Below are 17,864 nucleotides of genomic sequence, written 5' to 3'. Positions count from 1 at the left end.
GGGATCCTCCGGTTTCAGTCTTCTGAGTAGCTGGGATTACAGGCATGTGCTACCACACCCAGCCACCACATATTCTTTATCATCTAAGGTCTATTTCATACCTTGCTTTTGTCAGTAGTGCAGCAACAAACAAGGGTATATAGGGGTCTCTTTGATATGCCGATATTATTTCCTTTGTATATGTATATATCCAGAAGTGAGATGTCTGGATCATTTGGTAGATCTGTTTTTTAAGAAACCCCCATACTGTTCTTCATATATGACTGTATGAATTTATATTTCTATAAGTGATATATTTAGAGTTCCCTTTTTTCTATATTCTTGCAAGCACTTATTATTTTTGTCTCTTTAATAATCTTTTTTTAATTTCTTTTGAAATGTATCTATTTATATCTTTTTTTCCATTTTTAAATTAGATTATTTGGGGTTTTGTTTGTTTAAGTTTCTTATATATTCTGAATAATAATCTTTTTTGACAATTTTTTCCATTCTGTAGATTCTCTACTCTTTTCCCTTTGTTGTGCAGATGCATCTTAGTTTGATATAGTCTCTTTTGTCTATTTTTGCTTGTTTCTTATGCTTTTTAGGGTCTTGACACGGAAAATATTGTCTATCCCAGCGTTTTAAAAGTGTTTCCCCATATTTTCTTCTAGTAGTTCATAGTTTGTTATATTTATGTTTGAATCCATTTTAATTTGATTTTTGTATAGGGAAAGATGGGGGTCAAGGTCAGTCTTCTACATGTGGATATCTGGTCTTCCCAACACTGTTTATTGAAGAGACTGTCCTCTCTCTAGTGTATGTTTTTGGTACCTTTGTCAAGTGTATTTTTAATGAGGGTAGTGTGGCACTTCCAGCTCTGTTCTTTTTTGCTCGACATTGCTTTGGGGTCTCCTGTGCTTCCATATTAATTTCTAGTTCTGTGAAGAAACCAGTCTCTGCTCAAAGGCTGTGTCTATAATAATGTGGCTGACTTCCTTGGTCTCTACTGTCCTCCTCCACATCAGAGGTATTGAGCATGTGTCTAATTACATGAGTTCCTTGGGTGGGGCTCACTGCTACTGATTTGTAACGAGGATTTAGTCTTCCTACTGACAGAATTTTCATAGATTGGACAAACCAGTACTGCTTGGAATAGTTATTTTATTGGATGGGTGACTGCTACTAACTTGTGACAAGGATTTAGTCTTCCTACTGACAGAATTTAATTGGCCAAGGCCTTAAAGAACAGTGGATTTCCATTAAAAGACTCTTTTTTGTTTGTTTGTACTGGGTCTTGTACCCAGGGGCATGCCTTAACTACTAAACTACATCCCTATCCCTTTTTTTATATTTTATTTTGAGACAGGGTCTCACTAAGTTGCTTAGGGCCTTACTAGATTGCTGAGGCTGGCTTTAAACTCACAATCCTCCTGACTTAGCCTTCTAAACAACTGGAATATTAGGTGTAGGCCACCATACCTAGTGAGACTCCCCTCTTTTGTTGTTTTCAACTTAATACCTATTAGCTAAAACTTGAGAATACTTGATGTGCAATTCAAGAAGTGTTTCATTGCAATCACTGGTACATACCAGTACCATTTGGACAAAAAGGATATTCCTTCTCCCCCTCTCCAAAGTCCTTTGTAGTCTCATCTATTTGGGGGCCTAGCCAGTTCATCAGACCAACTGTGGACTGCCAAACCAGTTGGTGAGCATTGGAATAATTCAGTCTTTCCATGACTGTGGACACTGATACCTTCCTCCTAAGAATAGGAGTCCCCTTTGTTGACCACCTCATTCTCAAGTGGAAAATGGTGCAGTTCTTTTTGAAGGTGGTCTACAAAGTACTGGATGAGTAACCTGTCTAGAGTTCCACTTCAACATCTGCTTTTTCCCTACCTCTTTGTAGTATCTAATGGCATTTAAACTGTGGTAGAATCACTGTACTGTGGGTATTGCATAAAAGGAATATCCCTTTCTAGTCCATCTCTCTTCATCTCTTCAGATGTCTCTTCTGTTAAAGGATGAGCCTATCAGAATCCAGTTTAGTATTTGTGAAGGGACTATGTGGGGAAACAACTATTCCAACAACTTCACTATGCCTTCAAGAACTTGCCTGGGAGTCAAAATCTTAAGGAATCCACCTCTAATCCTGTAGTACTGCCCTTGAACTTCAGGGTGATGAATGTTGCTAGTTTATTCTAAATAGGAAATATCATGATATTATGGGTCCAAAGGGAACCTTGGGAAGTTATGAATTTCTCTAAGCATTTTAGATTCCTATGTTTAGCATTAATATTCCAGTTTGGGGGTTCTTCTTTTCCAGTTGAACTTGTGGATTTTTATTTTTGACAAATTGGACTTTTCCCGTGTGAACTGCCACTGCTGTTGTGTTCAACTTGCATTTCCATGACTGAGAGGCCTTTGAGTTGCCAAGTACTAACCCACTGCAAAGCAGGACACCATGTCTCACAAGACATCAGCCATGTGTGTGCTGACCTGTGTGTTTAATTCTAAACTTTGAAGATTATACTTTCTTTCAAGTAACCCTGAATTCTTAAAAATTTAGTCTTCCAAAAGTCTGTACTAACTCATCTGAGCCATATGCAATGTACTTTTGTGCTTATGCCCATAGGTAAGTTCACACCTTCACTTGAAAGAGTGTCTTATACTAGAGCTCCTAACCAACTAGCTAGACCTTCCAACTGCAGATATTTTAAAACAGGAAAAGAAATATAGTTGGCCTTTACACTTGCTGAGACTGGCTTTGAACTCGCAATCCTATAAAATCTCCTGCCTATTGAAGTAGGCACTTTTTTTTTTTTTTACCCTTTGAGAGCCCAACATTCATCAGTTATTAAACTATACACCTGTTTAAATAAATGTATTTAGTCATTTGATCATTCATCCAAAAAAAAAAAAAAAAAACACTTGTTTAAATCCCATACTGAGAAGGCTTTGACAGTATGATGTAGAAAAAGAAAATTTTTGTTAAGTGACTCAGTGGTTACACCAACCTGCAATCTTATTAAATGATGATCTCAAATCTAAACTTATCTAGCAACACTCTGTTAGAATCAATTTTTATACAGTTTTCTCCAAAGTCTTGAATTTAAGTTTGTTTCAGTAATCAAAGGCAGTCGGATGCAGTGGCGCATGCCTGTAATCTCAGCAGCTCGGGATGCTGAGGTAGGACAATCTTGAGTTTAAAGCCAGCCTCAGCAAAAGCAAGGTGCTAAGCAACTCCGTGATACCCTATCTAAATAAAATACAAGACAGGGCTGGGGATGTGGCTCAGTGGCAAAGTACCCTGAGTTCAATCCCTGGTATCCCCTAGCAAAAAAATAATAAAGAAAAGAGACTATAAATGCTAATACGAAGGTGAAATTGTTAGTGTAGCCCATGTGGCTTAGTTTTCAATAAGAAATCTTGAGAAATCAAACGATAAAATAAAACTTTGTTTCAAACTCCACAAAACCCTTCCAGAATTTCTAGAGACTTTTTTCAGAGACATCTGGAGCTTACTCAGAAGGACTCCCTAGGGAACTGTTTCATTATGTATATAATTTATTTATTACAAATGAAACAGTTTGATAATTTCTGGATTCATTTTTGAGGTTTGTCATTTAAAATATTGGTCATTCTCCAGATGAACCTTCTTGCTCTTGTGATGTTTTGCTTATCTTCCCTTTTGGAAAAATATCTTGAAATTAACTTTAAAATACCTTCATAGAGCCTTTTCAAATCACATTAAGTGACCACCTCTGTGTGGCACTATGAATTTACTACATATATTTATGCATTTTTGGACATGAGTGGTTAAGAACGAGAATCTGCCAACCAAACTCTGGATTCAAGCCTGGGCTGTATCAGAAATCACTGTCTAACCTTGGGCAAACATTATAACTTAATCTGAGCTTCAGTTTCTTCATGTGTAAGCTGGAGATAATATGTAATTCATGGAATTTTCTGCAGGATAGAAAGGAACTATTATCCATAAGCTACTCACTTAAGTGTCCAGCATAAAATCATTGCTCCAAAAGATTAGCCATCAATTTTACTGTCTTTTCTGTCATATAACTCAAGTACAATGCCTTATTTCTTTTATCCCACATTCTATCAGGCAAAGCAACCCCACGGAGTAGCTAGTCAATAAACATTTGTTAAAGTAGTTAGAGAAAAGGCAGGCATTTTAAAAGGAAATAGCTTTTCCTTGTGGAAAAGATGAAGCAGCAGCTGTATTTGGACTTAAGGGAGGACTATTCATTTCTGATGCATAAACTTCCCTTGTTTATTCCCTGCTCTTCTACCACTGCAGACTTTTCAGGGTGACTCAAAAGATAGAGGATGAAATGACAGTCCAAGGACCTTCCTGAGGTGACTGCATATGTATCTGTGAATGTTTTGTGATCTTTAATCAGTCAGCTTCTGTGTGAAACTTATAAAATTGTATAAAATTCATAAACATTTTTGTAAAATACTAATTTTAAGAATTATGTATCAGATTCAAATAAACTTTCACCAGGTAAGCAGTAAATTGGAAGGTTAGAAAAGACTTTAAAGGGTAGTTTCTTGCTTTTAGAAAAGAAGTTAACAGGATAAGACTTACAGGATGCCAGAATATAGATAGCTACCATAAAAATTCATTTCTTAGACTTCATTGATGGTAGAATGTTTTATCACTAAACAAGTTTAGGCACAGAACAAAGATATTTTTGATAAATAGTTGTCTTACAATTTTAAAATAAGATGGAAGGATAAAGGAAACCTTATTTCAGCAATTTGAAAAAATATCTGTAATTAAAGTTAGTTTTATAACACTGAAGCTAACTTTTACAGTTTACTTTTTTAAAATATACAAAGCTTACTTCATATTACTAAAAATAGTGAAAACTAGCAAAGAAAGCAACTTTTGAAATATTCTAAAATTGAGACTTCCCACTAAATCATATTTAGTCTAAGAATTCTAAAACAAAACCCTCACTGGAATGAAGACTAAATGGTTACTAGAAATAAGTGTGATTTTTTTTTTCCATCTGATTTTTGCCAGATATCCTTATATGTGTTTTCATGTTATAACTTTGTAATTATTACAAAATTGTGTGAGAGATACACTTATCATCCCAGCATCATAAGATGAAGTCTCTGGGATGGGAGAGGCTTGGTTGTTGGCTCAGACTCAGTGTTGTCACTGGGATTTATTAAATCCAGAGCTCACTGCTTCCTCTCCCTTGTAGAAGGGCAGAGCTCTAGGCCCCATGAGAAATGAGGGCAGAAAGAATTTTGATTAAAGTTCTGTTCAGTCCTTTGGCATGTCATTCAGTTCTCATATTCCATCAGATTGAGTTAAGGGGTAAAAGGTACTTTAAAAAAAAAGTGTTTTCATATAAAATCTTTACCTAGAGCCAAGAGAGCCACTACCTGGCACTATCATAAAAATTTAAAAAGGAGAAGTTTTATTTTGTTTTTTAATTCCAAGTTTTATTTCTCTTTTGTTGATCCTAAGGTAGTTCAACATTTGGGGACATTAGAGCTTTTATTTCTTTGACTTTGATGTCTTGCTTCTAGGCCTCTATTCCATCATATGAAGTGCAATGGTCTTTTTCTCTCAAGCAATTTGTCATCTTTTGATGAATTTATTTAAAGCTAAAAGCTTTTTCCTTTTCTTCCATGAAGAAAAAAAATTATGGTTAAAATGTAATGATTCATACAGGACTCTGTCACAAAACCACTCAACAATGAATCTGAATTAACTGATTGTAACATGATTGTTTTTTATGTTTAGAATTAAAGTTTATAATTCTATTTATTTATTTTAGGATGTAATTAAAGCCATTGTACAGAGTGGTGGCATCAAGCATCTCGTTACCATGGCAACAAGTGAACATGTAATAATGCAGAATGAAGCCCTTGTTGCTTTGGCATTAATAGCAGCTTTAGAATTGGGTAAGTACCTCAGTGACAAACTTATTTTCTCCTATTTTTATCTTGGATAAAAGGAAGTACAGGAGTGGAATAAAAGTCAGATAAAACCTTAAAACAGATTTTTTAAAAAGTCATATAAAACCTTAATTGGAAGCATTTTGCCAGTGTATATGTGTCCTTGTATCTGAGTAAATGAAATCATATTACATAGTTTGTTTCCATAGCTGTTTCCTTTGGTTGTGTTTTTGGTAACATTTTTAGGGAAATGCTTTAAGTTTAACTTTTAGGTAATATCTCAGTTTATAGCCACTTAGAGAATATAGAAAACATTTTTGGTAGGCTTTACATAAAAATGAAATAATGCTTAGAATACCACAGCAAGTGAAGAATCTGTCATTCTTCTGATTCTATTAGAGTTCTCTCTTGCTCATCTTCTCTATCACCATGGTTTCCATTGCTTTGTAGCATTGCCTTCTCTAAATTCTTATCTTCTGTCACTCTTCTGCATATTTTGTGTTCAAAACTTCCAAAAAGCAGTCCAAATTATTCCATTAGTTTCTCCATCATCCCTGTGGGCAGTATTCCACCCAAGCTAACTCATGCACACCTAACATATGGGAAGCAACCTTTGGCTCAGGAACCAATGGACTGATACAGTCATTCATGGACTGTGTATCAGTGTCATACAGCCTGTGATTAAGGCCTAAGGCTGCTTTTCATGACGAACTATACACTGGTAGGCATGTCCTGTCCAGTTCTAAGCCATATTTATAAACACTATTAACGCATCTCTCATTCCTACTGATAATGTACATCCATAATTCTCACACAGAGGCAAGTAGACCCATCAACTTGAGAAGGCAAAAGCAAAAGAGAAATATGGCATATCTTCCTCTAGTGTAAGATTTACTAGATTTATAAATAAGATGTGAATTTTTGTCATCTTAATTTAAATAATTATAAAACTCATACTATAAGTAGAATGTAAAAATGCTTCAATTTGAAAGATAAAAAGACTGAGAATGACTTTGGCGGATGGTTAGAGATGCTTTGGAGGTCCTTGCTTAGCCTCCCACTGTTTAGGTAGATTATAAGAGTCTCTCTAGAAGTCCACACACTCTAAGTGCGGAGGCCTTGAGAATCAAGACGTAGTATCAAACCATCTTCGCTGGTCTAATTTTAAATGGCTCAGGGAGGGAGCAATTAAAGAATATTGTGATCTCCCAGCCTAAGGTGAGGCTGGTTTTATGTCCTACATATATTGTATCTTCCAGACAAGGTAGTTTCAATGAACTTCCTGATAGCTGATAATTTGTTTTTGAGTCTGGTCACCTTACATAGAACTATATAAAATGACAATACAAATGCATATGTTTATTGAAACCTAGTGTTTCCTAGGCTTCTTAAGCCTAAAATACAAAAATAAGGTCATTCTACCTTTTTGATGTATAACATGCTTTGGAAAGCATATTTCTCTAGTCTTGTGTCCTTATAGAATATCTTATGTTAAGGAATTATCACTATAAATTTTTATATAATAGGAATAATAGAATTTTAAGAATCTTCATCTCTTTTTTAAAGATAATTATATTCACATATATCGCAAATAGTAATAGAGTGAATCATTTATAACAGTACCTATAAAGATAATTATATTCACATATATCACAAGTAATATAGAGTGAATCATTTATAACAGTACCTATTTCCTTATCATCCACCTGTCCCTAACCCCTTGAAAACTATCTTTCATTTCTATACCTATCATTTCAAAATGTTACATAAATTAGATCATAAAGTATATCATTCTGGGAGCTTGGCTTCTTTTGTCTGTTTGCTTAGCATAATTCCCAAGACTCATCTGTTATCAATGGTACATGTTCATGTTCATGCTTTTGTACTGCTGAATAGAATTCCATGGTATGTATGTACCAGCTTATTTACCCAGTTCTCTGTTAAGGATATTTAGGCTGATTCCAGCTTGTGGCTTTAAAACTTAAAGCTGCTATAAATATGTTTACATACAGATTTTTGTATGAACGTAAGTTTTCATTTTTCCAGATAAATGTCTCTGAGTACACTGCTGGGTTATATGGTAGCTTCATGTTTAGTTTTTAAAGAAAATTTGAAACTCTTTTCTAAAGTGGTTGTCCCACCTTACATTCTCAATAGCACTACATAAGTGATCTAATTCTCTCTGAATCTTCACCAGCATTTGATCTCATCACTATTTTTTTTATTTTAGCTATGCTGACAGCTATATTGAGATATCTCTAGTTTTAATTACTATTTCCTTAATAGTTAACAATGCTGAACATCTTTTCATATCCTTATTTGCCATCTTTATATATTCTTTGGTGAAATCCGTATTTTATTTCTTTTGCCCATTTCTAATATTTTTCACCTATGGAAGTTTGAAAGTTCTTTATTCTAAAAGATTCATGGTTTTTGTTTCACATGTAAGCCTGTGCTCCATGTTGAGTTAATATATGTATAAGGTAAGAGGTTTAGTTCAGAGTTGTTTTTTGTTGTACCTCAAATTGCTCTCCCACCATTGAGAAAACTTTCCTCCACTGAATTGATTTTGTACCACTGTCAAGTACCAGTTGATAATATATGTGTGGAGAACCCAGAGTATCCTCTATTCAGTTCCTTTGATCTGTCTATCCCTTCACCAATCACTCCACCTGTTTTGATACTGTAGCTACACTATATGCCTTAATATCATAAATAATAATAATATAGGAGAAATTCTTCTACATCAAGTTGTTTTAGTTATTCTAGGGCCTATGGTTTTTTCCATGTAACTTTTAGTATAAGCATGTCTGTCTTATTTTCTAAATTGCCTTTTATTAAGAGGAATGTTTTAATGATGAATCATAAGCCGAAACTCCTGAAATCTAGTATTGTTTACTATTTTCACAAGGTCTGAATTTAATATTTTCCCTTTTGGAAAGGTTCACATGGTAGTTTCTAGAAGAAGAAACAGTGGTTAGCTAAGGGTACTTGGTTCATACACAGTGGATAGAACTTACATTTTAATTGTTTGCTATTCTAGGAACTGCTGAAAAAGATCTAGAAAGTGCTAAGCTTGTACAGATTTTACACAGACTGCTAGCAGATGAGAGAAGTGCTCCTGAAATCAAATATAATTCAATGGTCTTGATCTGTGCTCTCATGGGATCTGGTAAATATTTCTTCTATGGTTGACATCAAATATAAAGTATAAATGCTGACTTTGTGTGTAAATAGCATTAGAAATTAGTTTATGGAGATTATAGGTTGCTTTTACACTGAAAATTCTCCCAAAAGATTTTTTTATAATGAAAAGTATCATATAATAAATAAAAGCAAAAAACAAATTAATTACATAAAATAACATTTTAGGGCTAATGAAACTTATTTAAAAAGAAGTTCTGATTTCGTATGCTAAGCTACTCCCTAAGGAATTGTTCAAGGAATCTTTGGTATTTGTACCATGGACACTTGAAAAGAATGTGTATTCTACTGTTGTTGGGTAGAGTGTTCTACTCTAAATTCCAATTAGATCCTGTGGGCTGGTTATGGTGTTGAGTATCCTATATTCTTGCTGGGTTTCTGACTAATTATTCTATCAATTGTTGAGAGAAGAGTGTTGAAATCTTCAAATGTAATTGTTTCGTTGATTTTTTTTTTTTTTTTTTTTTGTGTGTGTGTGCTGGGAATTGAACCCATGGCCTTGTCCATGTGAGGCAAGCACTCTACCACCTGAGCTATATGCCCAGCCCCCAAGTTCTGTCAGTTTTTTCTTCCTATATTTTTTAACTCTATTTGTGTGGATTTAAGATTGCTGTGCCTTTATAGATTGACTCTTTTGTAACTATGTAATATACCTCTCCATTTCTTCTTGCACTGAATTCTACTTTATCTGACAGTAACATAGCTGCTCCTACTTTCTTTTTTTCTTAAAATATAAATATATATATATAAAATTTTAGTTGTCAATGGACCTTGATTTTATTTATGTGGTACTGAGAATCAAACCCAGTGCCTCATACATGCTAGGCAAGCGCTCTGCCACTGAGCCATAGCCTCAGCCCTGCTCCTGCTTTCTTTTGAATTATATTCATATTATCTCCCTCCACTTTTCCAGTTTCCATCTGTATCGTTAATATTTGAAGTGTCTTGTAGATAATTTAGTGGAGTCATGCTTTATAATCCACTCTGCCAATGCCTTTTGATTGGTATGAATATTTACATTTAATGTAACGACTGATATCTTTTATTGTGTGTGGTGCTGGGGATTGAATGCAGGGCCTTGTGCATGCGAGGCAAGCACCACCTGAGCTATATCCCCAGCCCACGACCAATCTCTTATGGTTTAAGGGTATAATTCCATTTTTCTTTTTTTTTTTTTTTTCAGACCTTCTGTAGGTTGCTTGAACAAGTTCTAGTTCCTATACTCTTCATATTTATAATTTGTCAGTAATATTTTCTCTATATACATTTAAAACTAGACTCTCATAATTTTTGCTTCACTAATTGAATGTAATACAAAAAAATTCTTAGGGAAAATCTACTGTATTTACCCTTGTATTTAACCCTCGCCATCACCTTTTCTTAATCATTTCCTTTGAATCAGAAAACTCCCCACCATTTTTTTAGGTTAAGTAATCTACTAACAGCTTCTTATAGTTTTTCCTTCCTTATTTCTCCTTCATTCCTAAAAAATATCTTCTCTGGATAGACTATTCTGGGTTCCTAGTTTTGTTTTTTGTACTTGAACAAATGCTATGCCACTTTCTTCTAGACTCTTCTGGTATCCATGGCTTCTGATGAGACAGCCATTGTACTCCATTTCCCCCTGCCCAAATAAAATGTCATTTCTGTCTCCCAAATTTTTTTCATTTTAGACATATCATTTATGACATGGGTTTATCATTTGTGAAGTTTGTTCATCTTTTTGCATCTATAGGTCATGTCTTTTACCACTATTTATTCAAGTACTATGCAGCTCTGACCTGTTGTCTCATTCCAGGTATCTGATGAGAGATTTAGTTATAGTGTTAAAGCTCCTGAGAATTTAGTTTTTCTCTTTTTTTTTTCTTCTGGTGTTTAAAGTGAGCAATTTTTGTTTTGTTTAGTGGTACTGGAGATTGAAACCTGGAATGCTTTACCACTGAGCGACATCCCTAGTAAATTGCTGAGGCTGGCCCCAAACCTACCCTCCTCCTGCCTCAGCCTCTCCTGGAATTATAGGTGTGTGCCACTGTGCCCAGCTTCTTCTGTTCTGTCTTAAAGTTCACTGATTATTTCTTCTGTTCCCTACATTCCAGTGTTAATCCTGTCAGTTTTTTTTTTTTTTAGTTATGGTTCTAAAAATCATACTAAAATCATACCATTTGCTTCTTCTTTATATCTTCTATTTCCTTGATAAGACTTTTTTAAAAATTTGTTTTAAGCATGTTCATAATTATTGAGCTACTTTTTAATTGCAGTAAAATATACAAGACAAAATTCTATTTTAACCATTTCTAAGTACATAGTGGCATTAAATACATTAAGTATATTTAAAGCTGTGTACCATTCATCTCCATACTATCTTCCATCCCCTCAAAGTGAAACTCTGTACACATTAAACCACAACTCCCCATGTACTCCTACCGTCTGCCTTTATGAATTTCACTGCTCTTAGTACCTCAAATAAGTGAAATGATAAGACTCAAAATGACAGATATTTTATTTAACTTAGCATACATCTTTACGGCTCATCAATGTTGTAGCACATATCAGAATTTCATTCCTTTTTAAGGTTGAAATTTTTTGTCTATCCCTCTATTAATGGACATTTAGATTATTTCCATCTTTGGTTCTTGTGAATAATGCTGCTGGGAAGATAAATATAAAATTATCTGTATGAATCCTTATTTTCAGTTCTTTTTGGTGTATATGCAGAAGTGGAATTGCTGGTAATTCTGTTTAATTTTTTAAGAAGCTGCCATAACTGTTTTCCATAGTGGCTGGGCCATTTAACTTTTCCACAGGTAAAACATATGGACTCCAGTTTCCCAATATCCTCACCAATATTTATTTTCTCTTGTTTCTGTAATAGCACCACACACTCATTAAAATGGCTATCTTTTTTTTTGTGATTTTGATTTGCATTTCCCTAATGAGTAGGGATGTTGGAGATCTTTTCATGTGCTCGTTTTAAATCTTCTTTGGAAAAATGTCTATTCAAGTCCCTTGTCTATTTTTAAAATTGTTTTGTGTGTTGAGTTGTAAGAGTTCTTTATGTTCTGGATATTAATCTCTTATTAGATATGATTTACAAATGTTCTCCCATTCTGTGGGTTGCTTTTTTACTTCATGATAATGTCCTTTGTTGCGCAAAGGGTTTATTTTGATGAAATCCAGTTCATCTATTTTTTTCTTTTGTTGCCTGTATTTTTGATGTCATATCCAAGTACTCATTGCTAAATCCAAGGTCATGGAGTTTTTTCATTGTTTTCTTCTAAACACTAAGTTTTAGCTCTTTGCTCTATTTTGAGCTTATTTTTGTATATGGTAAAGATTCAACTTCATTTTTTGGTATGTGGTATCCAGTTTCTTTAGCACCATTCATTGAGAAGACTGTCCTTTTCTCATTAAATTGTCTGAGCACCTTTGCCAAAAATCATTTGACCACATATGTGAGGGTTTATTTCTGAGCTCCTTTTTATTAGTCTGTTATGTGTGTCTGTGTACCAGCACCATGATGTTTTGATTATTGTGGCTTTATATCAAGTTTTGAAGTGGTGACCTCCAATTTTGTTCTTTTTCAGGATTGTTTTGTAGATATTTTCCTTGAATCATTTCCATTTTTACTAAAAATACTGATTCTAGTATTAGATGTCAGTCCTATCAAAATAAATATATGAACTTTAGGAGTGTTTATTTAATTTATCAGATTTCCCCCTTCCATAGTAGATTCTCACAGTCTTAAAAGGAATCTGATGTTTTCCTATAATTAAGGTTAAACAGAGCCAGAAACAGGAGAATAGGAAATCTGAAAGGGAGCCCGGTGTCACAGAAATTTGTTGGAATGATGTGAAGTATAAACTTCATTTACCACCAGATTAATTTGAAACAGATTCTAAGGGTTTCATTATTAAATCATTGGACTTCATGTTTGAACTGGTGATAGGGTTCAGTTGTAACTAAACTTTGAGATCATACAATGAACTGTATTTAATTATAACTCATTATCCTAATTAACCTTAGACTATAGACCTTGGCATGATTTCTTTATAAAAATGTTTCAAATATAGTTTCTGATTTATTACATTTCTATGCTTAGAATTGTTCCTAGTTTATATAGTGATATTAGAACTACCTAACAGAAGTACATCTGCCATCTTGTTTTTGCCTTCCAGAATCTCTACACAAGGAAGTGCAGGATTTGGCCTTTCTAGATGTTGTATCCAAACTTCGCAGTCATGAGAACAAAAGTGTTGCCCAACAGGCCTCCCTAACAGAGCAGAGACTCACAGTGGAAAGCTGAGAACTGCCTCTCCCTAACACGCGGCACCATCCCATCTAATTTCCCCTTTGTCCTCCATCCAGCTGCCTCTTCCACTTCATTCTCTACCACATCACTTGTGCATGCGTGTAATGTTCCAATATCAATTGAAGAACTGCTGTAGGTACCTGCCTAATAAGATTTCTAAACCCATAGTTAGTGTGAACATGACTGTCAAAACAAGTCTCCACCCATAACTGTTCTCTTGTATTCCTGTTGCTTGAGCTACATTAAGTAGAATGTGCATGTTGTAGTCCTATGATGATGTAAACTTGGTACAACATAATGACTTGCTCCTCACATGCAGTAAACCACATAATAACGTACTGGTAAATTAGAAACAAAGAATGCAGCAGGATCTGTCTAGCTTGAAGATGAAATTGAATAGTTAAAAAAAAAAGCTCCATTTCTCTCTCTTTTTTTGGGGGGGTGGGGGGGTGCTTGGAAAGCACAATGACCAAAACAAACTGTATGGCTGCTCCTTCATTAGTCCTACCTACTAATGTCAATCCCATGGTACCTAGAGTTAAATAAAATTCCAGTGCTCACTCTTTACCCTATGATTTTTCCTGTTCCTAACTGTGTAGACTACTGAAAACTGCCATAACCTTGGCAAGACTTCTGAGGTTTCTGATTGATTCCATATTTAATTGACGGTCATCAATAGCCTAATATTGAAAACAGTTGTAATTTTCAGTGTGATTAGCACTAAAAGGTTAAAGAATCCCTATTAAACTTTTTTGAGTTTTGCCTGTGGTACCTTAGATTCTGATATATGTGTAGTTTCATCTCAGAACTCCTTCCATCACTTAATCGGCATTGTTAACATTTGTCTTTAAAAGCCATTGGCATTTGTTTTCAACTGAGGAAAATTGAGTATAGCACATTTAAGAATGTATTTTTTCTGTCTTTCATCATTCAGGTTGAAAGCAAGAAGTTCATCTTTCATACTCCTTTTTAAGCCTTATAGTGAGACATAGGAGGAAAGATGAAGAAATAAGCTTGTCTAGACTAAAGAAAGGAAGGCAGGTTATAAAAGCCATAGTAGTCAGTCCAGTACATCCTGCAGGTGGCCTCATACCAATCACTATTCGGGTTTCCCACTCCACTTTCCCACTGAGAACTACAGTAATCTTATAGGCTGTAAGAAAGCCAAGACTTGAGAAGAACCCCTTGGCAAAATATAGTGTACTCTTCACTGCCAATATACTATGGGTTTTTAGAGCTTTGACACACGATCTTTGTAAATTAATCAGAATGTCCCTGTGACCCATCTGCCTTCTCCCCATACCCAGGTTTGACCACTACTGGCCTACAAGGGAGGCTGGGCTTCACTCCAGGACTGCAAGGCAGTAGAAAAGGGCTGCCAAGGAGGGGACAGGAGTTCCTTCCTCTCTACCTGAGATGCCCATCTCTGTGTGATCTAAGTTGGATTTTTGACTCATACAGCTGTAATTCAAGAAAGTTAAAACCCTAATGAAGAACCTTTTGATTGTTCCCTTTGATATATAACTAAGGGACTATTGTGAGTGCTTATGCTACACTTTCTGTAAGAATGATCTTGTATTTATTGTTGTTCTCCTGGGCTGGATAGTGGACTCTATTTTGTTAGGTTTTGAAAGACATCTGTAATGTTACATAATAGACTATCCATATTAATAACTTAATAAATAGTGTATCAAACTATAATAGTATCATTTGGTTTATTTGTGTATTTTACATGTATTTTGCTCATTGTGGGTACTCAATAAGTATTGGTGAAATGAATGAATTCCTACTTATGAAGTTTCCAGAATGCCTGAACTCATTCCAGATAGACTTGATTGATAAGTGATCTGTCCTTATTGAAAAGCATTATAAGGCAAGCCTCAAAACAGAAACATCCTAAAATCATAGAATTGAGAGAAGTCACCATTTGGGCTAGCTGCCAACAATCAATTCACTAATAACTCTAGTGCCCCAGCTCCAGCAAAACCAAGTGCAGGTCAAATCACCAATTCTACAGGAGGACCAGAAGGCTGTGCCATAGGATGACAGGGTCAGCAGTTAGTACACTAAACCACAGCAGTTTCTGGGAGAACACAGACTGTTCCATTCCTCATCTGCTATTACTAATTTTAGTTTAAAGGCCACTGTTAAAACCAAGGGAGAGAACTGGAAGAGCAGCACAACAAAGCTTGACCTGTCATCTTGTGACAGGTCTAGAGCACAGAAGAAAAGTAGAACAGCCAAGAATCCCAGCATAGAAGATGCCTGAATGCAATGCACTAGAATGGTCTACCTTTCCCTCTGCCCCAATAGCAATTTGGAATCTTGCTAATCATCTGCCCAGATTGTAATTAGCTCAACAGTTGATCAAACACTAGTTCAGAGTCCAGCAGTTCCCTTGATAAAACATTTTGAGCATGCTATAAGAATGGAGATATGAAACAAAGTTTTTTCAGTTCTAAAGTAGTTTCCTCTCAAATGGAACAGACTATAGTTCTGGATGCAAACATTAGTATGAAGTGGTCTGAGAAATACTGCATGTGAAGAATTCAGAAAGATGCTCCTCGGTGCCCATTAGAAGGCTCATCTAATTCCATTGAACATAAAAAATGAAGATGTCTGAATGTTAAGACATTTACTTAGGGTGAGCATTACCCTTTTGTGTCCAGCTGTTAACAGAATCAGTAAGTTTAAAAGCCCCTCAGCTCCACACAAATTCTAATATAAAAACACTTGGAAGAATGCACACTACCTCTCCCACTTCCTAAGCAAACCAGAGGATCAGGCTGGTGTTATGAGCAGTGCCATCTCCTCACAGGTAGCTCAGTTAGTTTCTCTGCTCCCCAGTATTACCAATGCAGCTTTTAAGGAGTAAAAATGGAACAATTTGGATACTAAGTCATTAAAGTTAGGGCTCAGGTAGAATTGACCACTCCAAAGCCAAACTTGCTTTTTCTTTTATCTCTAACCTCTCATCACATACATGGAACTTAACTATGACCCAGAAATACATGGTTTTCCTGGTAAACGTGTGTACAATCTTACTTTAACATGCTTAGCCACATAGTTAAAACCTCGTTCAGTATGTGCAAGAACTTCATGGTGTTTGTCACAAAGGGCAGACATATAGAGAGAGAAGGAGGCAAATTTTTTTCTGTTTTGGGATTCAGTTAAAATAGTTGTTTTATTTATTTTATGGAAGTATAAAGCCTAATTCTATCATTATTTGAAGTCCTTTAGTTTCTTAAATGATATAATTTTGAAGGTTTCTATTGTTCTTTGTTTTAGTTTTGCTTTTCATCACTGTGATCAAAATACCCAATAAAAACACCTTAGAGGAGGAGAAATTTATTGGGGGCTCATAGTTTCAGAGGTCTCAAGCCACAGGCAGCTAGTTCTACTGCTCTGGATCCAAGGTGAGGCAGACCATCATAGGGGAAGGGCCCAGTGGAGGTAAGCTTAATCTGCTCAACTCATGGTAGGGTCAGGAAGCAGAGAGAACTCCACTTACCAGGGACAAAATACAAACCCCAGTGACCTATTTCCTCCAGCCACACCCTACCAGCCTACAGTTACCCCCCAGTTAATTCATATTGGGGGATTAATATGCTGATGAGCCTAACCATTTTATCACTGAACGTTCTTGCATCATCTCACACGTGAGCCTTTGGGGGGACATCTCATATCTAAACCATAATATCTTAAAGTAGAAACTTTTAAAGCCTTATCCAGGCTTCCAGTATATATACTTTAACAGTATATCTTTTTTAAAAAACATAATTTATTTTCAAGTATAATTGTGAGACATTACTATTAGTCCACTAGTTACTGTGTCATTTATTGATTTCCAGGAAGGAATCCTTATGAAGAAAAGAGAATCTAGTTTACCGTCAGCTTACTGACAAAAATTAACTCCTATATGTGTGTTTACTTTGCATTTATAACCACATCTACTTTAACATGGACCTCACTTCTGGCCAGATGTCTTTATTTTTCCCTTGGGAAAGGGGGTGCCCTATAAAGAATAGAGCCAAGCCTAGTGGGAATGGAAAGAGGCCAAAACTGTCTACTGGAGAGTGGGTACACCCCTCCCTTCAGGGTGTCCATGTATTCACATGAAAAACCTCCTTAAGGGACTTTGACAGTATTTGTCCTGTTACCATCCTCCCATCACCAGAGGTCAGGGCCTCTGTCCTTGACTTCTTCAGGGAGATTCAGATTCTCTGCTTTCCTCTGTGTCAAGTATAGGAACATCAGACAAACACTAAACTCACTTAGAATAACTGAATGAGGAAGGTTAAACAGTATTCTAAGATAATAGAAAGGCTTGGAGATCACAACCCAAAACAGAAAAAAGATGCAATATCAGGTGAAGAATGGGAAAGAAATATTTGAACCAGAGTAACCCTAACTTCAGGCTCATCTTTAC

At 35.5% G+C, this 17,864-nt stretch overlaps 1 protein-coding gene and 1 pseudogene across 7 annotated transcripts in view; one reads left to right on the top strand and one right to left on the bottom strand.

Moving 5' to 3' along the window:
- Positions 1 to 15,136, top strand: part of Rap1gds1 (Rap1 GTPase-GDP dissociation stimulator 1) — a 149,655-nt gene extending 134,519 nt beyond the window's left edge. For 4 of the 7 annotated variants that reach the window (XM_027926690.2, XM_027926689.3, XM_027926688.2 and 1 more), the window contains 3 exons: positions 5,802 to 5,928; positions 8,966 to 9,094; positions 13,302 to 15,136. In XM_027926690.2, the coding sequence (XP_027782491.1) occupies positions 5,802 to 5,928; positions 8,966 to 9,094; positions 13,302 to 13,429 (384 nt within the window). In that variant the 3' untranslated portion in view covers positions 13,430 to 15,136. Of the gene's footprint in view, positions 1 to 5,801; positions 5,929 to 8,965; positions 9,095 to 11,030; positions 11,146 to 13,301 lie in introns of all 7 variants that reach the window. The other 3 variants (XM_071614527.1, XM_071614526.1, XM_071614525.1) reach the window with 1 other exon arrangement.
- Positions 1,462 to 4,855, bottom strand: LOC114085387 (ferrochelatase, mitochondrial pseudogene; annotated as a pseudogene).
- Positions 15,137 to 17,864: the final 2,728 nt, after the last annotated feature.

Source organism: Marmota flaviventris, chromosome 7, assembly GCF_047511675.1.
Source record: "Marmota flaviventris isolate mMarFla1 chromosome 7, mMarFla1.hap1, whole genome shotgun sequence".
Classification (NCBI taxonomy): Eukaryota; Metazoa; Chordata; class Mammalia; order Rodentia; family Sciuridae; genus Marmota; species Marmota flaviventris.
This window is presented reverse-complemented; position numbering and strand designations above follow the sequence as displayed.